The sequence below is a fragment of the Schistocerca nitens genome, chromosome 4 (genome assembly GCF_023898315.1).
Source record: "Schistocerca nitens isolate TAMUIC-IGC-003100 chromosome 4, iqSchNite1.1, whole genome shotgun sequence".
Classification (NCBI taxonomy): Eukaryota; Metazoa; Arthropoda; class Insecta; order Orthoptera; family Acrididae; genus Schistocerca; species Schistocerca nitens.
In genome coordinates, this window is record NC_064617.1 from 225,645,858 (window position 1) to 225,670,708 (window position 24,851).

The window sequence follows — 24,851 nt, forward strand, 5'->3', positions numbered from 1 at the left end:
TGTTACCAGTAGATATGATCAACATGTGAGTATTCTTGAGTTGAAATGGCAATCACTGGAGGAAAGTCAATGTTATTTTCTTGAAGCTCAGTTGACAAAATAATAATAAAAAAAAAACCTGGCATTTGAAGCTGACTTCAGAATGATTCTACTACTGCCAACGTAGATTTCACACCACAAAGATAAAAGGCAAGAGAAATTAGAGCTCATGCAGAGGCATATAGGGAGTTGTTTTTCCCTCGCTTTATTTGCAAGTGAAACAGGAAAGGAAATGACTAGTAGTGGCACAAAATACTCTCTGCCGTGCACCACATGGCAGCTTGTGGAGTATGTATGTAGATCTACACATAGATGCAAATACAGACTATAGAGATCTGTGCCATATGTGAACTTCAGAACTTTTTGGAAGGAGATAAGGGACTTCAAACTTCTTGTTAAGAGGTAAATATTGATGGAGGGGAATGCTGTTTCTTGACACTTTTAGAGAGCGAACACAATGTGATACAGAACTATAAAAACAGGCATTGCTGAATGTGGTATTTTGTAAATCAGTGAAAAAAGTATTCATGGATTTTAAAAGGCTTTTGATTATAATAAATGATAAATTTGGAACTTTTGGAAATTTTATTTGTTAAAAAAATTAATATAACTCTGACTGATTAAAATTAAGAACATATTTTTGACATGGCAGCTTTAGAAAGCTGTTGCATAAATGAATTTCATTTTTAACTATGTTTTTTGTAGGGGATAGACTTTAAAGTGACTTTCTATTGCCACAGAGTGGAGCACTATGGCTACTGTTCTGAGTGTGTCAGTCTCTCTCTCTCTCTCTCTCTCTCTCTCTCTCTCTCTCTCTCTCTCTCTCTGTTTTACACATGTTCCCATTTTTGTCCATCAGTCACGGAGAGTTGTTTATTATGTCCTTCCAGCACCTTGGAGTGCCAGAAATTGCCACTCGAGTTGGTTCGTATTAGTTAGACATGATTCATGTATATTAAGAGGAAAAGAGTTACTAATTGTATAGATTCTTCGCACAGCAACTGCAAAACTTGGTGCAAGAGCGTCATCATAATCATCATCGTCGTCACTACCACCTATTGCCTCACAGTATTCCTTCACAAACACTTCACTCCTCTCACTTGCAGACATCTAGGATGTGGAAGTCAGGATGTTATCACTAGAAGAATCAAAGTGCCACATTTTCAGTAACGTTTTGTATTCTACTGTATTTTTCTTCTAGAACAATGTAGCAACTTCTTAAGTCTGTCGTGTTACACTCTTCCAGGCAGCAACAAACTTGGCTAGCTAATTTAATGGGAAATCTCATAACTTCCTTTCTCTCAAGGCATTAAATTGATTTCTGCACTGCTGCTACTGTGTATTTGGCTTTGTCAGTGTGTATTAGGTCCAGAAACTGCAGATGCTTCTGCAGTTCGGAGGAAGGAACACAAAATTACAGTCCTCAGTTATATCCTTAGTAAGTAAGGGCCTGTTGACTCATAAGGACAAGGTAACATTTGATGTTTTTGGGACAACTGGTCATTTAAAATTTTCCTGTTACTATTGGACACAGCATTTTTTTACCTCGGTGATTTTTTCTACTTCAACAGAATATGTTTTTGCAAGAAGTAAATTATAAAAAATGCTTACTTCATCCTGTTGAAAATATCTCTAGGCTCTTAACCCTGTCTGTCATGGCAATGTAATGTTATTCCAATAGTTCACACTTTCCTAATCCAAAGACTCACTTTCTCTACTCTCTCTCTCTCTCTCTCTCTCTCTCTCTCTCTCTCTCTCTCTTTTTTTCTTGTTTCTGCATACAGAAATGCTATCACTTCTCATTCCTTAAGCCATTCTAAAAGAATATTTTTCACATCACTGAGTGTTGACATGCAAATATTCTTCCTTATGCACCCAGAGGAACTGATAGCTTCAGCTTTTAAAAACGTTTCCTTGTTTTTGAGTTTGCTGCACAATGAAAAGGTCACCAAGTTGCAGTGCTTCGCCATGTCAGAATGTTTTTTGTTATGACTAGCTCGGGCATTGTGGTTGATCACCAGCTGTCGCTGAATTGTAAGCTTTCTGTATTTGGAGGCCATAATGTCACAAAAGTAAAACTGATAAATATGATTACAAACAACTATACTTTCTGGCTTGTTTTTCATAGGCTCAGTGACTGTGATATCAGATAATGTGATCAAGGTCGCATTGTAGACAGGGCAGAAATTGCTTTCCAATTCTTTAAATGCATTTTTTGCTATTGCTACAAAGAAATTTGACTGAAAAACAACTATTGTCTAGGTCCATGTCAACTGAAAGAATTGATTACTATGTACTGCTGCCACATTACATGAAGTATGAGCTGCATGAAACTGAAAGAAATTGGAAACATACTTGGATGTGTTAGGAATTGTGTAAAAATTAGATTTTAATTTGCAGTATGTTTCATCTTTATTCTTCACAAACAGATTTTTTTCTTAATGCTGATTGCATTAAGAGGGTAGGAATAACATTGTTCATATGGGAATGTTGCAGGAACTGACAAATGTTTGTTAAACATTGGATTTTCTGAAATGTGGGTTTGTTAATTTAGTGTCTTACTGTATGTTTCTTACAGAGTAAATTTTATGGCAACCCAGTTTCATCAGCATTGAAAATGTTCCTAGGCTCGTAATGCTGAATAAGCCATAGCAAAGTATCTACTTTTCCCAATAGTCAACAGCTCCTGCCCCCCTCCTGCCCCCCTCCTGCCCCCCTCCTGCCCCCCTCCTGCCCCCCTCCTGCCCCCCTCCTGCCCCCCTCCTGCCCCCCTCCTGCCCCCCTCCTGCCCCCCTCCTGCCCCCCTCCTGCCCCCCTCCTGCCCCCCTCCTGCCCCCCTCCTGCCCCCCTCCCTCTCTCTCTCCATTTACATTTCAGCGAAAGAGGTTATGATAAAAAAAGAAAAAAAGCCACTCATTTGATGCACTGAAACTTTTGACACAGATCTTCAGAGTAATTTCTGGGCCTTCTCACACAGTACGAGGGTGGCTTGAAAAGTTGTTGGAATCACCACGAGAGGTCAGCAGTAGTGCAACGAGTTATTCATGTGATATTCATTAGACTGTTGCCTTTTAAACATGTGCCAAGCCAGTGCTGTAGGAAGAGAGTTGTGGTGACATGGCTCTGTTGTTGTTCCTGTGCAGTGCTTTGTGAAGATGGGAAAAATCGAGATTGAAGCAGTGATTAAGCACTTTGTAAAGAAAGGTATGAAAGCAAAGGACATTCATGCCAGATCTCCAGAATACACTGGAGGACTCTGCTCCTTCATATTCAGCTGTTGCCAAGTGGACAAATGAATTTAAATTTGGTCAGGAGAGCTTAGTTGATGATTTGTGCAGTGGTTGGCCAAGATGTGACCTACTCCAGAAATCATTACGAAAGTGCACAAAATGGTCATGGAGGATCATCAATTGAAAGTGCGTGAAATTGATCACGCTTGCCAGATGTCATCTGTAAGGGTATGTCACATTTAAATGAAGAATTAGAAATGAAAAAAATATCTGCAAGATGGGTGCCGTGACTCTTGACGCTGTCTCAAAAACACGTGTGAATGGACATAAAGGAACAATGTGTGGCCCATTTTAGAACATTGTCCTTAAATCTGCATGTATTTTGAAAGCTTCTGCCGCACAACACACAGGTTTCTCTATTCACATACAATATTCTGTGTACAATGGATTTATAACAGCAGTCTGCTAGATTTCATTAGAATGTTTATCATTATGCCATACTAAAGAGTTTTAAGAAAGGTCTGAACCACCAGCCATTGTCTCAGATGTCGACAGTCATCACATGGTTGGCTCATACAACGTGATAGTCACTCTGCATCCACTATTGTGAAGTGTGGCAGTCAGGAGGAGACAACGTGGCTGAGCGACCCTGCACGGTAGCTGCATAGATGTCTCCTAGCGCCACCTGTGACATGCCCTCTAAATATCCATCACCACCGAGCAACTGTCTTGTCTGCTCTCACACACTGTGATATGTATTATGGCAGTTAGAACTGTACTGTGCCGTTCTTGCCAGGTAACTATGCCATACATTGTATCTGTTGTGAACTATTATCCTGTGAGTTTGTTAAATATACTTCTTCTGGAGGTGTAGTCTTGTGTGTTTGTATGTTGTAAGTTACAACACTTGTACTGGACAAATGTTGATGAGAAACAACCATCAGGTGACTGGAAAGGAATTCGGAATGATTTGGACAGAGTTCCTATTTGGCATTTGGTAGCTTTTTTAAAATGTGAATAAGTATTATCAATGGGGTTGGGCCGGAGAACATTTCTACAGTGTTCAAATACAGTTTGTAGTATGCTGATTGACTAATTCATGCTGATTAAGTATATAGGCATAACATAGGGAAATAACATGAAATGGCGAGCACTATGATGTCATTTATATGGGAGATGACTGTCTCCAGTTTATCAGGAGAGTTCTGGCAAAGAACAGCACACCGATAAAATAAACTGCGAACAGAACAGCTTGCAACTGATCCTAGAGTACTTCTCAAGTGCTTGGAATGCTCACTTGATCAGACTGAAGGAAGACATCAAAGCAATTAAGAGGCATGTTGTTAGCTTGGTTAAAAGTTGATTCAGCCAGTATGAGAATGTCAAGTAAATTTTCTGTGAGCTTAGATGGGAAATCTTGTGACGAGGAAGACTAATTTTTCAGGACACTGTTTTGAAAAGTCAGAGACCTAACATTTATGGCAGACTGCAGAATGATTCTGCTGCCACCAACATTCATCTTGTGAAGTGACAACAAGTACAAAATAAGGAAAATTAAGGTTTGTACCAAGGCATACAAGCCAACATTTCCTCGTGCTCTATTTGTGAGTTTTAAAAGAATGTCAATGACTGGCAATGGTGCAGTGTACAGTCTACCGTGAAAAATGACTGTAGGTGTAGGTATTTTCAGAGTGGCCAAAACATACAGTTTTCTTGGTGCACTGAACACAGGTTAATGAAATTTTCAGTGCTTGTCTGCCAAAATGATTTCGGGGCAGCATTGAAAAGATCCATTTATCTCTAGAGGATATTTAGGCACAGGGGGCAGTCTTTTTCTGTGGCAGGTGACACCACTGTCATCACTAGAGAGAAGACTTCAATGTAGTGTTTATTTTCTTGCACATCAGCTCCATCATTAATCTTTGTTGTGCCTCTTTTACCAAATGGATAATGTGGGAACTTTTTGCACACTAACAAGTCTTTGTCAAAATGGATGGAATTGTTTTAATAAGTCAATGTTTGCAATTTGATACAAATCAAAAGTTCCATTGTTACCTTTTCTTAGTTTTTAATGCATTCTGTAAGTTGTGAAAGCCTGCCTGCAGCTCTCCATTCTTGAACAGTAACTAGTTCGTTGCAGCTTACTCAGTACACTGCATCTAGGAAAGTAATGAATAAATGCTCCACAGTACCAGTCTGTTAAACGAAGAAAAGATTTTGCGCAACTGTCTGGAGGTAGTAATGACACATTGCTGTAGTGGGTGACTGAAGTATTAAAAGGGAACTATCAAATCAATGAGACACAAAGCAAAATGTGGTGACACAATTTATCATGAAATATGTTTACCCATACTTTTGTATTTATACTTGCTATTTCTTGTTTACTTTGGAACATCTGGTAAAATACTGACTTTCTGAATGATCTTTTGTTGAAAGTTTTGTTACATTAATAAGACTTTTGATTTTTTTGCAGTGATAAGCTTGCCAGTTTCTCTTTACCATATTGCTGTGCCATAATAGTCAGTTTTTATTTAAAAAGGTTTTCTTAAATTCTCTTAATTTTCTCACAGTAAACAAAGTCAATAAAATTTAAAATTTTGTTTTGTTTTGATTAAATTGCTTCCCCTCCAATTCTTCCACAGTTTTATTAATGAAGGTTGTTCACTATCACTGCATTTTACTGATAAAGTTGTGGTGATGAAAGCTAGCCTCTGAACACTGTTTCATTCACTGAAACTGAATTCAGATTACTTGAATTTTAGGCTGAGGTTACCATCTGAATCTCTTCCACCATCTTTCTCATCTTGGCATGTGACATGACATGAGTTTTGTTATGTACAGCTATGAAACAACAACAACATAATGAAAAGGATAGTTGCTACTCACCATATAGGTGAGATACTGAGTTGCATCCTATACAGGAGCTACAGAGTCGCAGAAAGGCACAACAAAAAGACTGTGGAAATTCAGCTTTCAGCCAACACAGCCTTCCTCAAAAACACACAGCTGGAGCCACTCTCTGTGGTCGTGTGTGTGTGTGTGTGTGTGTGTGTGTGTGTGTGTGTGTGTGTGTGTGTGCGCGTGCGCGTGCGCGTGTGCGCGCGCGCGCGCGCGCGCGCGTGTGCATTTTTGACAAAGACCTTGTTGGCAAAAAGCTAACTTTCTGACGTTATTTTTCTTGTGCCTTTCTATGACTCAGCATCTCCGCTACAGGGTGAGTAGCAACTATTAGTAACCATTATAGTGTTACATTCCACCATGGCTTTTCCATTCTTTAAACTATGAAGGAATGCACACATGTTGAGGCACTTCACTCAATGCACACCGTATGTGCAAATTTACTTTCCAGGATGTTACCTTTAAAAGTAATAGGGCTAGATTTGCAATTCAGTTCACCAAGATTAATTTAAAAATAATTTTTCAGAGGTACTGAAATTTGCTTTGTGCTTCCACATTAGACAGATCACTGGTATCTGACCTATTGAAAGTGATTCTTTCTGATGACTATTCTGCTATGTACCGGATTTACTTTATAGTTTGTGTGTAATTGAATGTAACCAAGTAGTGAAAAACATTTAATGAAATAAACATAGCAAATTTATACTTGTTAAGTCTCCATCGTTTTTTCAACTCACTTTTGAGATGTTACAAATTGCAAATGATTTGGACACCTTTGTGTCACATTGGAATTAAAGCATAAACATTGAAATTATAATTAAACCTTGTTTTCAGATTACTGGAACACCAGCAAATGTTGAACAGGCAAAGATAGCACTTGAAGAACGCCGTGAGGAGCTGGAAAAAGAAAAACAAGATAAAATGCTGAAGTCATACGAATTGAAGGTAACCATTGTTTTCCAACAAATAGTGTACAGACATGCAGAGATCTTTAATAAAGAATTTTAGATGTCTTTCTGTGGCTCTAAATCACAATTGTTATAAAATTTCTCTTGCAGATAGAAGTTGATCCTGACTACCATCCAAAGATTATAGGCCGAAAAGGTGCTGTTATAAGTAAAATTCGATCTGATCATGATGTACAGATAAATTTTCCAAAGAAAGGTGATCCTGAGGAACATATAATAACTATCACTGGCTATGAAAAGAATGCCCAAGCAGCCAAAGATGATATAATGAAGATCGTTAATGAATTGGTAAGTTATATATTTTATTTTAATGATCATTGCTCAGAGGGATTACAAAGAATCAGGACAGTTGGTAGTAAAGGAAGGCCAGGCCTAGAATGAGGAATGGGCAGTTATCAGAGCAGAGTGTAAAGAATTATTTTGGTGGCATTTGTTCATAGTTGCAGTGAAGCAGATGGGAATGATAGTTAATGTGAGAATATCTGTAATAAGTTATTGTAAAGTAATGCAGTCTAAAGGTGCCGTTAATAAGTAAATCACACAAATACCATGATCACATTCATAAACACAACAGTGCGTCCAAAATATTCATTTCCAAAGCACGAAGTGAGTGTGAGAATGTGATCCACATATACAACCAAAGTTAGGTATGTTTTGGATGAGCTATAGAACTTGGTTTGCAATAGCATTGATTTCTTTACTGCTGTACCTCTGTAAATACAAAGGACAATCAGGGAAAAAGAACAAGTTGCTGTGGTTATGAGTGTTGAAATTCATCAAAGGTTTATACCACAAGTACAATCTTAGTGTAACAGAAATTTGAGTGAATTGATAAATTTCAGAAGTGGCTAACAGTTCATGTTGTACGAAGAACTACTCTCACCTACCAAAAAGAAGATAAAACATGCTTGACAGGAGGTATTAACAAATGGTAAGCTACTTTGTTCTCTTTAGTTATTGTTGGTTTTTCTTATCTATTAATCTGTCACATGTAAATATCATAAAGCCTGTAAGGCAAGCGTGCCAAAACGGCTTGCAGTGGTGCAGAAATGCAACCATGTTTGCATCTGTCTGTGATTGAATGTTCCAGGACAAGAACTTATCCACATAATAGTCACTGGAAATGAAATGTAGGCTCATCATTGGAATTAATTGCTAAATTACGAACACTGAAATTGACATGAAAGATAGTTGCCAGACTCAAGTCTCTTACAGGGAAAGGTGGTGGTGCTCTGGGATCTGTACTGAAATTTGCTCAAAAAAAGACGTGCTGTATAGTCCACAGTACACAAAATGTAGGTCCAGTCTGAAACTAGCAAATAGCTTCTACCGTCATCTTATTTATCAGGATAGAAATTTGTGTAACATCATATACAATTAAAATGCATTTCACTATTTGTGAGCAATGATAGACTTTTTCATTTCCCAGGTTGCACTCTGTATTTGATCCACTGAAGTGTTCAACTGATGGGTTGCTTAGGAATTGTGGACAGTTAATTGAAAGCTTTTTGAATTTGATGTTGCTCCACAATGTGTAAATTACTTTCCCCACAAGACTTGTGTGCTTACGTGAAAGCAAAATAGACTTCCCATGCATCATGTTAAATTGCTTCATACAGACTATAAAACAGTTTAGGGTGCAGAAAACATAAAGGAGTTCTCATCAGGTTATGTGGTTGGCCAGTTTCTTATAATGGCAATATGAATATGTTAATAAAAATTATGTAATTCGAAATCTTGTTACTTCTATCTTTGGGGCCTTCCAAATTCTCAGTGTTTGTCAGTGAACACAATAAATTCCAGAACTTAAGTCCAGAATTTATTATTGTTTCTGAAACAGTTTTCTACTTGCGCATAAATCATGAATGGATTTTAGGAGTGAAAGAAAGTGTGCCAGTGGTTCTGGAGAACATGGGTTGTTGCTGTTAGATGCCATAACATTATGCATATAAATGAAAATGTAAATGTTCATTTGTACAAAATCTTAAATCTCCTAAATTTCTCCACAGATTGCTTTGAAATTTTGTCGCAACGTTGCATTCGAATATGCGCTTGTTTTTTATATACGTACTAGAGTGTCATAATGTATTTATACAGCATAGAATAGATTATTCAGGGCAATGTGGGGATAAGGTGCACTAATAACCGAAAAGGTAGAGAAAGAAAGAGAGATTTTCAAACATGTATTCTTTGTTTTTTAAGCTTATCCAAGTTCTCGTGTAGGTATGGTAGGCCTGTATATTTTAAATAGCCTGTGATTTTGGTCTGCTTCTGAAAGGAGTTAATACTTTCTTCGCACTGCCTTTTCAAGTTTTCTTGCAGCATTAATATTTTATTGAAACCCTCTCTGGCCCATATAATCAAGAAAATTATCAACACATTGCAATGCAGTACAGTGACTGATAAGAACACTGTCTCCATCCCCATGTTCACATTCAGTTTCCTCTTTGTTTTGTTGTGAAGTAGCAGTCACAATTTCTGTGTCGCTCATGTACTGGAAGTGCGTTCACATGCATCAGTCTTCAGCCACTCATTCAAGTTTTCATCATCAATTACTTCAAAATCATTTAAACCTGTGCCAGATACATTTGTGCAGTTGTTTTTTCTTCATCACTGAAACCTTGAATTTTCCTGTGTGGTGAAACTATTGAGTCTGGCTTGACTTCACACCAGACATCCGAAATCCCATGTATGGCACCTGGAATTGTCAACTTCTTCCAGAATGCCACCAAATGCTCCTTAACTAGCAATCTCAGTACAGCAGCCCGATAGCACCATTTTACTGTGCAGTTGCACATTGGTCCACTGGCTTTATAATGGCAGTCATGCTAGGAGATGGAAACTTTTTTACGATAAGATCATTATCAGATAAAACGAATCCTCTCATTGGGGTGTGTAATGGGGTGTTATCAGGCAATAGAACAGAATTTTGTGGCAATCCTTTCTCTTAATGAAATTGTTGAGCTTGTGGTACAAAATGTGTGTGGAACCAGTATTTGAAAATTTTGCTATCCATCTGTGCTATTTTTTGGTTGTAATAATGCCTAGGGAGAGCCTTAGCTGTGATATCCTTGAATGTTTGTGTTTTTTATTTTTCATTTACTAATATTGTAGTTTCACATTGTGGTTCCCATAAGAATGTGTGCACAAAATTGCAATGCATCCTTAGATGACCTATATCCAGGCACACAAACTTTGCTCATAAGTGATGGTTCTGGTTGCTATACATTTCCAATACTGGCCATGTTCATCTGAATTATAAATTTTCTCTGATGTGAAATTCTCTTCTTCCACAAATTTTTGGAACTCTTCCCAGAAGGAATTGGCTGGTAACATTTGAACTAAGCCGCTCTCCTTGCACAGTAAGTTTACAAATCCTGTGACATTGTTTGAATGTGGTTAACCATCCAGATAAGGCATTAAATTCTCCCCATTGATGCGATTGACATTCTGAAACCTACTATATAGTGATGTAGGTTAGGATCCCAGGTATCAAATCTTAAAAATATTCACCCTGGTGGGCCCTTGTTTACAAGTAATCGACCAAAGAAATTCAGAATTTCATGTGATACTCTATAGTTCTAAAAAAGTGATGATATATGGACTGGTTGCTTAGCATAACAGCTAAGGTACTGTCCTCATATGGTTTTAAACCTGATCAGGTGCTTTGAAAATCATATTTTTCAATTTTAGCAAAATGGCTTTGATCAATGTTTTGAATCAGTTGACTGGTATATATCTAATTTTTTTTGTTTGTATTCCATTATAACATGCCATTTTAATTATCAAATTAATTTTTCTGTTTGGTGGATAAAATCTTCTCGGTTTTCAAGCTGTGTCAATTCCCATAAAATTCTTGAGCTTTTGATGGATAGCTCTGCCATGGTCGTCAGGAGTAAAACTACTGACGGCCAGGATTGGTACTATTTCCCACTTATATACCTACAATTATGGCCACTGGCTCCAATCAGAGATGTCAAAAGGCTGCAATGGCAGATGCTTAACGCTTGTAGGAAGGCGGGAGCTGCAGTTTCAAACATGGCACTGGCCCCTCACACTCCCTGACATCGCTTGGTCCCGTGGCGGGCTGGAGCTGCTGTGAGCTGCCCAACTTGCCTTCTGCACACTCGTCATTTTGGCCCTCTTTGATTGGTGCCAATGGCCTTAATCGTAGGTATAAAAGTGGGAAATGGTGCTGGTCCTGGCAGTCAGTAGTTTTACTCCTGATGACAGTGGTGGAGCTAGACATCGAAAGCTTGATAATTTTATTGGAATTGACACTGCTTGAATACCGGAAGATTTTATCCAGCCATGCCGCCATGAAAGACTCCGAGGATACTTTTCCATTTGCTCATATATTTGTTCCTATTCTCTTTGCACTTAGGATTTTTTTGTGATGTTAATTACTTCTACATAATAGCTTTGATATAATTTCTTTCCTATTAGCAGCCTTTATTTTCATCAATGTTGTTGTTCATTATTTCTATTCCTCGTTTTGTTTGTATTCCACTTTACTTATAATCCCTTCTTCCACTTAAATCTTCATCTGCTTTGTTTTGTCCATAGTGAAATAGGTATTTGTCTTTCAAATGTTTGTATGATAATTACTACCCAGAGAAATGTATATCTTCTAATGAAAAATACTTCTTTGATACCATTGCACTGTCAGTATCAATAGAGTTTGTCTTTTCATCCAATAGATCAGCATTTTCATATGTTCAAATATTATGATAGATAAATAAAAATAATTAAATTCACATGCACAGAACTTCCAAGTAGAAAAAGAATGATGGGAAAAAAATGAGAGCAGATGAGTTCATATGGTTATTAAAATGATGTGGCAAAGAAATAAAAACAAAAAAATACATTTAAATCAATTAATGGAAAAAATAAGGATGTTAGTGGTTTCAATAAAGATTTAAAAATAAAAAATTTGAAAGCACTTGTTGAGATTTGAACCCACAACTCCTGGAACATGAAGACTGTACCCTATCCATTACAATACGCAACCAATCCATGTAACATTCCGTTTTTAAAGCTATAGAGCATGATGCAAAATTCCAAAAAATTATTCACAAAGGAGGGGCCCCCAGGGTGAAAAGCTGCAGGGTGTGATACCTGGGATTTAAATCTACAACACCGTATAGATAGTTTCAAAAAGTCGATCCCACGTTTGGGGGACATCTTGTCAGTAAGATAATTGATGAATTAATTTTCTTGTGATATGCATTTCTTTAAAGTACAGCCATTCTTACCTTATGTAATAGTGGAGGTTTCTGCAGCCAGTCAGTTAATGTGACAATTTTCTGGGTATGGTATTGTCATATTGTAAAAAACACTGTTACAGATGAAACCATTGTTTTGGCCACAGTTATGATCAGTATTCTTAACTTTGTTATGGGAATTGGTTTCACTTACTAGTACCTATATTTCATGTTATCCTTGTAGTTCGTAAACATTTATCAACAACTTCGGGCAAATATAATAGAGTACTTTGCACTGCAAGATAATGATTATCATTCAAATCACTGGTATTGCATGATGAAGCAGATAATATTTACTTGAATTCTTAACATTTTTTCCTAAAAAAATGAGTATGTGGAAGTGGTTATAATCTTTCGGCATAACTTATTGATATATTACTCTCTCTTTCCTGGCCAGCTGATCCAGCCTTCCCACATCAGCATCCCAGGTTTTGTTGAAATTCCAATGTAGATTCTAGTGTGTTTACAAGCCACGTAATACCCCCAGCTACATAACATGGTGGACGAACAATGCTCATAAAAAGATGCTAATTGGCACATCAGGAGCCAGAGACTAGTGTCATGCACTGTCAATAGCAGTCAGTTTCAAACCAGACAGGAATTGCTTCCTTCAATGAATGCAGCTCCATCTCAACCAGTTTCTGAGTGAATATTGCAAATGAAATTGCATACAATGGACATACAGCCTGGAAGGCAAACTTGCTCCCAGTGGCACACTAAGCTGGTCATCTTCAGTGGGTCAAAACACAAAAACTGGACAGTAATTGACAGAAGGTGTGTAGTGTGGTCCAATGAATCACTATTTTGTGTCTTTTCAAATAATGCTAGATGTAGAATGCCTCAATGATACAATGAGTTAACTGCTCTGTGTCCAGAGTGTAATTTAGGTGGGAGGAGGTTGTATAATGTTTTGGGAGTGCTTTCTATGCCATTATTTAGGCTCACTCATTCATTTACTGTTTGTTCAACATTCTCGGCAACCAATCTTCATGGTGACTGTACTGTAGTCACTCCTGTCTTCCGAGATAGGATGATGCTCACTGGGATGCACACATATATTCCGTGTGATGAAGACACGAGCCCCCATCGCACCTCATCTAGTCTACTAAATTGCCTGACCTTGAGCCCAAAGAACATGTCTAAGACTAAATTTGGAATGATTGGTGAAACATAGCAGTCCATATTTCCACAATTTAGTAGGTTGATGGGATCTAATCAGCAGTGAATGGCTTCATCTAGATATTGGCATACCTGAAAAAACTTGTGGCCTCTTTTCCTTGCTAAGACTATTATTAAAGCTAGAGGCACTTCTGCACAGTGTCAGTATTATATCTCCTGGGGGTGACAGTGCTTACTATCAATTTTAGTGGTAATAGTAGCAGTAGCACCTCATTTTGCATCAAATAACCTCATATCATTCCTAAAATTACAAAATTTAGATACTGTTTCTTTAGTTGCAATGAAACTGAGTGAGAATGGCGAGTTCTAAGCTTCAGGGGAAGAAAGACTGCATATATATTCCTTCCACAGGGAATAAGTTGGGGGGGGGGGGGGGAGAGAGAGAGAGAGAGAGAGAGAGAGAGAGAGAGAGAGAGAGAGAGAGAGAGAGAGAATGAAATGAATGTTAAAGGTAGATTGCAAACTGAAGTGAGAAATGAAAATTTGTACAAAGGCTGGCACAAAATTTCATTCGTCGCTTTCAGTCTGCATATATAAATCACAGATGTGTGAGACTTGAAAAGGTCTCCTGAACCATATAGTTACATTTGATTAAAGGTAGATTGAACTGCCAGAGATGATCAAAGAGACAGAGTGAGAAATAAAGATGAATGAAAGGGTAGGAAAATGAAAAGTGGTATGAATAATTCCATTCAGAAACAGGTTGAACAATAGAAGAGGAAAACTTGAGTGAATAGAGGAGGAAATAAAAAAGTAATTTAGTAAATAATGAAATATTACCATTGAGAAAAAGAGGGAGGATATGTTAACAGGTTAATTCCAGCAGGATGACAGTGTGAGAACATGTTGGAGAGCAAATTCCCTTCTCTGAACTACAGGGAAAGTTCTAGTCAGGGAGGTTGTCAAGTCTCTTTTAGCCACACTGTATAGTGTGTTCAATAATAGGGTGCTTGGTGTCTGCAAGGAGAACATTTCTTCTGTCGTAGAATTTACCGGTGGTGGGACTGAGGAAAGTGGTGGTATGTAGATGCATGGGGCAGGTTTTGCAGTGGGTAGGAATCTTGAGATAGGAGTAGGTCTCTAATGGTCTGACAAGGATTTTATGAAGGTTAGAAGGCTGACAAGTGACAGTGGATGGTGTGGGGTGGATATGGGGGAGACATTGTCATTTCAGGGCTAGACTTGAGGTAATCCTGTTGAAACTATTTAATGAGGCATGTAGGGTGACGAGCAAGTTTTTTCTCTTTCCTGGGAGTTGTGTTTGAAGGAAAGGACAAGATTGTCCAGGAAATTTTGTTAAGGGACAAGATTTATGGGGTTGTTGCAGAATAGGTGGGAAAAATTGTTGATGTCTCCGGAGGAATAGTCAGTATTCAGGGATATGACTTGAATGATAATTCGAAACAAAACAAGTCCAATGAACATGGGCTCTAAAGTGCACACCTTAAGAGCTATGTTCATGTTAGTTACTGTGAAACACACATTTTCTGCTGAACCAGGCTCATAGCTTTTAACATATGCATTTTAGAGCACATGTTTCTAGACAATTTTGCTTTGAATGATTTTTCCTGTCATATCCCTGAATATTGACCATTCCTCCTAGGACAGCCTGTAGGTGTTACTGGATATGAAGTTGGAACAGATAAATTTGCCACAGATACCTGGGCTGTAGTGAAAGAAATAGTTGATGTATTATAGTTCGAGGTTTGGACCAGTGCTTAATTTTACATGCTGGAATGCATCTCTTCAACCGTACAATATTCCCCACCCCACCTCTCCTCCAAAACATAAAAATCACAAGTTTCAATTTTTGAGGACTTTAATTAAAACTTATTACGGAATACTGTTCCACCAAGTGAGGGGTGCAGTGATTAGTGCACTGTACTGAATTTTGGGGGGACGGTTCAAACCTGTGTTTGGCCATCCTGATTTAGATTTTCTGTGATTTGCTAAATCACTTCAGGCAAATGCAGGGATGGTTCGTTTGAAAGGGCACAGCCGACATTCTTCCCCATCCTTCCCTAATCCGATGGGACTGATGAACTTACTGTTTGGTCCCCTTCCCCAAACAAACCAACCAAAATACTGTTCTGAAATTCAGATGTCTTAAAATAGTGTCTTATAATACAAGCAATAAAGACATGCGCGCGCGCGCACACGCGCACACACACACACACACACACACACACACACACACACACACACACACACACACACACACACACACACAAATTATATTACCCCTTCCCCTGTCCCTCTCTATCACGTCACATTGGTCACCCATTGTCATGGCGCATTGGTATATTATAGTTATGTTTTCATTTAATACACATGTGCTGTTTTAAAATTTTTAACGCTTCAGTATTTCACTGTGCTTCTATAGTACTTCTGTAAGGTTAAGTGCAGTGAAGGAGGAGGCTGTGATGTGCAGATGATTCAAAGCTTATGAAAGTAGTTTGTTTCTAGGTATACTTGCTGAAGCTAACTAATAAAATTTGTTGAAATAAATTTTGTTAAAAACAATAAAAATTGTAATATGAGAATAATAATTATTTATATGTAGAACATAAACATCACTTAAATTTATGTTAGGTGTTGACATATTTCTCCCTCCCATGAAATTTTTTCTTTCTATTGTCAATCTGCATCTTATATGTTCTCTACTACTTTTTATTTTGCTGTCGAAACAGAAAAACCTTTTATTGTTAGTATCTCATTTCCTACCGTATTTCTGTTCACATCACTATATTTAATTTGACTACAATTCATTACTGTTCTTTCACTTTGGTTGCTATTAGTCTTTTAACCTCTTTTCAAGAGGCTCTCCATTCCATTCAGTTGATGTTAAAAGTCCTTTGCTGGTTCTGATAGAATGTCATCAGCAAAAACGTAACTTAGGTTCTATTGCTTCTGCATGGATTTGAATTCCCAAGGCCTCCCTATCATGCTTTGACTCTGGTTGAGTACAGTTGTCTGTTACAATTATATTACAAAAAATTACTCCTTTCTTTTTCAGAATGATTTGGTGAAGGAAGAAGTGTGTATAGACTCTAGGGTACATTCAAGACTTATTGGTGCACGTGGACGCAACATTCGTAAAATAATGGAGCAGTTCAAGGTTGACATAAAGTTTCCTCGAAGTACGGATGCTGAACCAAATATTGTCACTGTTATTGGCCAGGAAGACAATGTTATCGATGCTCGGGACCACCTGTTGAACCTTGAAGAAGAATATGTAAGTGAAATACATGTTGTAGAGCATGTCCCATAAAATTACCTGAATGTTAATTTGTGTTTTCAATGGTGTAGAAACTATCCAGTCTGTGGAGTAAAAGGAAAGATATTTGTATGCAGTTGGCACAAGTATATTGTGACCATGACTGTGAAAGGAATACATTTTTGTCACTTATATACTTAACAGTTTGGATTACTGGTCTCTTTGTGTGATAAACCAATTTAAATTTCTATGTTTTATTGTGTCTTTGTGTCATACTTAACTTTCTGATGATTCACATTTCCGGAAACAGTCACGAATTGTAGCAAAAGTGCACAATCCTGCAATGAAGGAGTTGCAGTTAAATCTGAATGGAATAATTGATTTAGCTAGGGGCTGGAAATAATGGCCGATTCTGGTGTTAATTTTTCGTCGGTTTTATAGTTACTCTCTCCCAGTTTTCATATTAGTTTCTTATGCCTAATTTTTGAAGTACTGTATGCCCTTTATTTTTGGTTTATTCCAGCTTCTCAATGTGTTACATTGAAAATGAAGATATACCTATCAGTTCCATTCTGTTTATCGACGTCAGTATCATATGTATTACATTATTTAAGGGAAAAAAGTTTGTGTTATACTTATTTAATCTAGTCAGTTGCTGAAAAAATAACTTGTAACCAAGGACTTTAAAGATTTCCATAAAATAGAATTGTTATAACTTCAAAGTTGCCTACTAAGACATTACAGTGCTTATCCGTCAGCAATTCACTGTAGTGTGAAAAAAGCCACCAGGAGTCTACAGGATGTCTCATCTATCTTAACCACCACCCCTATAATTTTGTTACAAAGCAAATAATTATTTCATACCAGGGGGTTCATAAACCAGCACAATTGCCCTTCTTATGACTTCGTTTGTTCTGAAGCTATGAATTGCAGTAAGTTTTCTTTTGTTCAGTAATACACTCCTGTCCTCAAGACCTATTCATAATCATAGCACAGCATACCATTCACACAAACATGATGTTAAAAAATCTTCATGTGAAGGTTTGTGTGAAGAGAAAGTAAAATTGCTGCTCACTTGGAGTGGTAAAGATAAACAGGACTGAATGTCCAATGTACGTTTACCTTGTTTTTCCATGTGTGTACTGTCAACTGCAGCAAGTGGATGAGTTACATTGCTCAAAGTACCTGCATTGTGTGTAAGAGAGTCAGTCAGTTTTATTTTACATTTTTAATGATGTCATGTTTATAGAATGACACTCTGTGATAAGTTTTTCAACAGACCCTGAGGGGAGGTAGTGAATTCAAAATAAAAAAAATAAGGTGCTGTTAAAGAAATAACAAAGAAAATCAGGAGATAATGATTCAGGCTGGTTAATGTCCTGAAACACAAGAAACATTTGTAAGATACATTTTTTATTTTGCTTCTGGACAAAGTTATTTGGGATGATTAAGATAAATGGGACAACCTATATATTTGAACACAGTGAACAAATTGCCTTTAGGCAACATCACACATTTTACAATGTCCACATTTCCTGCTGGCATGGACAGTTGCTCTTACACTAAGTTATCAAGGAATTGGGATTACTTCAGAGTCCCTATTGGCTGTAGCCAGACATTCCCATTATACCGGGTGATCCATCTGAAGTTTCGGATGAGAATGTCTCAAACTATACATCGGGTAAAAATAGTGGGTAAAACGAGTTCGTAAGCTCAAATGGGGACATCAAATGATATTACACGTGACCTCCAGCCCCCGCCCCCTTGGGTGGGGCTGGGGCAACTTTTAAATCTTGAATGGAAACACCCATTTCTTATTGCAGATTTGGATTCTCCATAAAAAAGTTATCAAATTTTGTCTGAAACATTTTTTTTAAACCATTGACAGATGGCACTGAAATTAAGAAAAATGTAAAATTGGGGAAGAACTCTGATTTATTTAGAATTATCAGAGAAAAATGCATCAAATCGATAAAAAATGTGCACCAATTTTTTCGTTACGCCAAATTAAGCTATTTTTGTGCAAAATGTACTGTATCCTACTTTTAGTGTTACCCAGGGTTGACAGAATGGACATAGAATGATGTTACCATGGGATGCTTCATTAGTGAGAGTCCCCTTGCCTCTCACAATTTGGGGTGCTTAATTAATGAAATTAGCCATGAAGAAATTGTTCAAATTTATCCCCATTTGCTTCAATGCATAAAGTCAATCGCCTGCGAAAGTTGTCCACAGTTTTGAGCAGCACATCCTGTGGTATGGCTGCATACACTCTTCGAATGCGTTGCTCCATATTGTTAAGGGTTGTGGGCTGCCTTTCATAAACAATATTTCTTAAATAACTTCACAAGAGAAAAATCAGGAGATGTTAGGTCTGGTGAACGTGAAGGCCACAGAATTTGTCTGCCAAGTCCTATCCTCCAACCAGGGTACCGTAAATTTAAAACATTCCACACATTTTTAGCATAATGGGTAGCTGCTCCATCCTGTTGGAACCACATTGGTTGCCTAGTATGTAAATCAACATCTTCCATTAGCTCCAACAAATCATCGTGGAGAAATTGTAAATAAGATTACCCAGTAACATTTCAGTCAAAAAAATATTGTCCTATCAAATAACTATTTAAAATTCCCCACCAGACCATTAACGACCATTTGTGTTTGTCAGCAGGTCTGTGCCAGTGTGGATTGACAGGGGACCAATGATGACAATCATGACAATTTAATTCGCCATTGTTTTTGAATGTGGCCTCATCGGTGGGGCTTTCGGTGTTAATGCCTGTGTCAGTGTGATACAATACGCATGATATTTATGTGCCTTCACAATCCTCAAAACAGTTGATTTCGGTATTCCAGTTTGTCTCTGAATCGCACGACTACTCATTTCGGGAACCAGTTGAACACAGGTGAGAACGGGAAGGGTATGAGTGTCATTTTCATTGTATTTGCGATTACAAGATGGATGGTGCATGTATTCATTTCGAACTCTTTGAGTGCAATTTCGAATAACGTTTCCGTCTGGATGTTGTCTGTTTGGGAAACGAACTACATACAATTGCGCAGCTGCAGCGTAATTGTTATGGCATTCACCTAAAATTAACATAATATCAACAGTCTCTGTAGGAGGGTAGTGAGCCATGTGTCGCCAAAGAATAATTTACTTTTGTCAGTTGATGTTTACGGTTCACAGTCTGAAAGTAAAGTGACGTCTGTTCGCATTACACCGTCGCATTACACCGACCTTTATGCTGAGCCATAGTTCGCAATTTGGCCATGGTATCACAACAGTCGGGTGAGTAATGCAGTTGTGAAGAGTTCCCTAACAAGATTTTAATACCATTCCGCCTCCCTCCATCAAAAACTGTGGCGGATAGGATACATATTGGTAGAGAGAAAAACAGCTTAATTTGGCGTAATGAAAGAATTGGTGCACATTTGGAATTGATTTGATGCATTGTTTGCAGATCATTCTAAATAAATCGGAGTTCTTCCCCAATTTTAATTTTTCTCGATTTCAGCGCCGTCTGTCAATGGTTTAAAAAACTAGTTTCAGGCAAAACTAGATTACTTTTTTCTGAAGAATCTGAATCTGCAATAAAAATGGGTGTTTCCATTTAAAAGTTGCCCCTGCCCCACCCAAGGGGGCAGGAGGTGGGGGTCACGTCTAGTATCATTTGATGTCCTCCTTTGAGCTTACAAACTTGTCTTACCCACTGTTTTTACCCAATGTATAGTTTTGGAGATAATATCATCTGAAACTTCAGATGGACATACCTGTATATGACACTGCCATGTCAGCATTAGTAGTGTTCATTATCATGCTAGGGTTGAAATAAGAACCTTGTGCTGTGACTGCAGACATCTATGAATCTGTGGCCATAAGAGTTGTTAAAATAGTTTGAAGGTGCAACCTGGTGTATTTTAGTGTCTCCTTTTCTTCAGCCTGAAATGTTTTTCTCTTCATATTTCTCAAAAACTTGCTGGTTTCATCGCATTTCCATTTTCCACAGTAATGAAGCAATTTGGTGTGAAACAGTGATATTTTTGTGGAATAAACAATAGCAAAACCAATGCACTGAGGAGAAGTCGCTTGCGATGCTTCAGTTAAATTGCATATTTTTGTGGTATTTAAGTATAGTTACGAGAAACACGAACTACTGCACTGAAGATTCACAAGCGTATAAACAAACATGGAACATTTATACCAAATAAATTGACAAACGACAGAGCTGATTCTCCTTGGTACAAAAGCTCTTTATTCACATGAAGTGCTGAGTGCTATTGACAAGGAATTTCAGGTCACCAGCATTGTGAAGCGATTGCAGGGTTGGCTCGGGTGACTGAAAGCATAGGGCAGTTATGTAAGAATTTTACGAAAGAGGATCAGGTAGTGATAGTGGGTGGAGCAGGGAACAGTCTCGATAGGGACGGGGAATATGATGTCAGTGGTGACTCGGTTAAGATAGCTACTCAAACTGGTGGCACTAATGTGCATTTCATGCAACTGTTTCAGCGTCATGATCGACCTCATCTTAATGCGGCTGTTAGGCGCGTTAATATGGGGCTGGGGAGGGCACTGATGGCGGAGGGAATGGATCACATCTCAGTGGTGCCAGTTGGGTCTATCAGTAGATGGGGTTTCACTAGGCATGGCCTGCACCTCAATAGGTATGGGAACGGGAGGTTGGCTAAGCTTATAGGTGACAGTGTAGTGGGTGGTGGTGGTAGTGGTATCACTCGTGGAAAAATTCCTGTAGTAGTTGGTGTTAGTGCTGCACCTTTTTTAGACTGAAGTCAGCTCATAGGTATACCTGCTTAAAGGAAGTGCCTCTAAGGGCTCACCTCCAGAGGATTTAATGTTTCCAAGTAGAGAAGGAATTAGCATATTTCATCAAAATATAAGAGGTATTAGAGATAAAGTTAGTGAACTGCTAATAGATGTTAACTCTGAAATTATTGGTATATCAGAGCACCACTTAAATAATTTGATAATTCAGAGGCTTCCTTTACCAGGCTACAGATTAGCTGGCTGTTTCTCAAGGAGTTCCTTGCGGCGTGGGGAGTGGCTCTGTACGTAAAAAACAGTATTTCATTTGAGTCCATAGACGTATCACGACACTGCACGGAACAGATATTTGAAAGTTGTGCAGCATTAGTTGAATTTAGTGAAACTAAACTTCTAATTGCTGTTGTTTATAGGTCCCCTAACTCCGACTTCAGAGCATTTTTGCTTAAGCTAGAGAGAGTTCTTGATTCACTTTGTAGGAAGTACCAGAAAGTAGTTATATGTGGTGACTTCAATATTAATTTTGCACATGATTGTGCAAGAAAAAGGATATTGGTAGATCTCCTAAATTCATATGATCTGATTGTGTTTTTTCCAACTAGGGTGCAGGGGAACAGTAGCACAGTTGTAGACAATATTTTTATTCATTCTTCATTACTAGATGGGCATTCTGTTAGTAAAAGGGTGAATGGCCTGTCAGACCATGATGCGCAAATTTTAACACTAAAAGGTTTTTGTGCTCAAACCAATGTCGTCTTTAATTACAAACTACTTAGGAAAGTTAATCCAACTGCAATAGATAGTTTTTCAAAACTTGTCAAGGAACAAGAGTGGCAAGATGTTTATAGTGCTGATAATATAGATGATAAATATAATGCCTTCCATAACACGTTTCTCATGCTCTTTGAGAGTTGCTTTCCATTAGAACATTCTAAACGGGGTAGTAGCAGTAATGGACAGCTCGGTTGGCTGACTAGTGAGATAAGGATATAATGTAGAACAAAGCGGGAATTATATCAAAATGTTAGAAGTAGTCACAATCAAGCTACAGTAGCCCATTACAAACAATATTGTAAGGTGCTGATAAATGTTATCAGCAAGGCAAAAAGTATGTGGTATACAAATAGACTAGCTAATTCACAGGATAAAATTAAAGCCATATGGTCAGTTGTGAAGGAAGTGTCTGGTCAGCAGCACAAGGTTGATGATATAAAGTCAGTTCTGTTACTGATAAATCAGATATATGTACAGCATTTAACAACCATTTTCTGAGCATTGCTGGTGAATTAAATAAAAATTTAGTTTCTACAGGAAATCATATAAATTTCTTAGCAAATGCCTTTCCGAGATTGACGTCTGAAATACTCCTCTGTGATACAGACAAGAGGGAGATTGAGTCAATAATTAAATCACTGAAGACTAAGGACTCTCATGGTTATGATGGAGTGTCTAGTAGAATATTAAAGTACTGTGCTGCACATGTTAGCCCTGTATTTAGCATATTTGTAATTTTTCCTTTAGGAATGGTCAGTTTCCTGAGCGATTAAAGTACTCGGTAGTAAAGCCGCTTTATAAAAAGGGAGAAAGGGATAATATAGATAATTTTTGACCTATTTCTATGCCATCAGTGTTTGCAAAAGTTATCGAAAAGGCTGTGTATGTAAGGTTAATTGATCATTTTATATCACACGATTTGCTATCAAATGTACAGTTCGGTTTTAGAAGTCGTTTGACAACTGAAAATGCTATATTCTCTTTTCTCTGTGAGGTACTGGATGGGCTAAACAAAAAGTTTCGAACGCTTGGCGTATTTTTTGATTTAACAAAGGCATTTGACTGTGTTGATCTCACAATATTGCTCCAGAAGTTGGACCATTATGGAATAAGGGGAGTAGCTCACAATTGGTTCACCTCTTAATTCAGCAACAGGCAGCAAAAGGTCATTATTCACAATGTTGATAACGGCTGTGATGTGGGATCCGAGTGGGGTACTGTCAAGTGGGGGGTGCCCCAGGGATCAGTGTTGGGGCCGCTCCTGTTCCTTATTTATATAAATGATATGCCCTCTAGTATTATGGGTAACTCTAAAATATTTCTGTTTGCTGATGACGCTAGCTTGGTAGTAAAGGATGTTGTGTGCAACATTGACTCGGTTTCAAGTAGTGCAGTACATGACCACAGTTCATGGCTTGTAGGCAATAAACTAATGTTAAATCACAGTAAGACTCAGTTTTTACAGTTTCTAACACACAACTCAACAAAACCTGACGTTTTAATCTCACAGAACGGGCATATGATTAGTGAAACTGAACAGTTCAAATTCCTAGGTGTTCAGATAGATAGTAAGCTGTCGTGGAAAGCCCACGTTCAGGATCTTGTTCAAAGACTTAATATTGCCATTTTTTCTATTCGAACGGTATCGAAAGTGAGTGCTACTTCGATACGTAAATTAGTCTACTTTGATTATTTTCATTCACTTATGTCGTATGGTATTATGTTTTGGGGTAACTCTTCCCATTCTAGAAGGATATTTTTGGCTCAGAAACGGGCGGTTTGGGCAATAAGTGGTGTGAGTTCACGAACCTCTTGTCGACGTCTTTTCACGAGTCTGGGTATTTTGACATTGGCCTCTCAATATGTATATTCCTTATTGTCGTTTCTTGTTACCAATATTAGTTCATTTCCAACAATAAGCAGCTTTCACTCCGTTAATACTCGGCAGAAATCAAACCTCCATTTGGATCGGACTTCATTAACTCTTGTGCAAAAAGGTGTGCAGTATACTGCTGCATCCAATTTCAATAAGCTGCCACTCGAATTCAAAAATCTTAGCAGTAATCCACGCGCTTCCAAATCGAAACTGAAGAGTTTCCTCATGGGTCACTCCTCCTATTCTGTCGAGGAGTTCCTTGAAAAATTAAGCTTATTCTCATTGTATTGCTGATAGCGTTTGCTTAAACTTATGGACTGATTTTCTTTCAGGTTCATAAACATTTATTTTTACCCGTTATTACTTTTATGTTGTAAGTTCATGTACTGACATGTTCCATGACCTTGGAGATTTGCTCCTCAATTTGGTCCTACGGAACTTGACATGTAAATAAATAAATAAATAAATAAATAAATTGACTCTGTATCTCTGGATTTCCGGAAGGCTTTTGACACTGTACCACACAAGTGGCTCGTAGTGAAATTGCGTGTTAGTGAATATCGTCTCAGTTAGGTGACTGGATCTGTGACGGAAAGTTATCGAATAAAACAGAAGTGATT

The 24,851-nt window shown here is 37.9% G+C and overlaps 1 protein-coding gene across 1 annotated transcript in view; it reads left to right on the forward strand.

Annotated features, from left to right (window-relative positions):
* The window catches only part of LOC126253194 (vigilin), a 104,158-nt gene that overhangs the window by 70,495 nt on the left and 8,812 nt on the right, over positions 1–24,851 (forward strand). Inside the window, exons 18-20 of the mRNA XM_049954360.1 lie at positions 7,002–7,112; positions 7,226–7,423; positions 16,595–16,813. Of these exons, the coding sequence (XP_049810317.1) occupies positions 7,002–7,112; positions 7,226–7,423; positions 16,595–16,813 (528 nt within the window). The remainder of the gene's footprint in view (positions 1–7,001; positions 7,113–7,225; positions 7,424–16,594; positions 16,814–24,851) is intronic.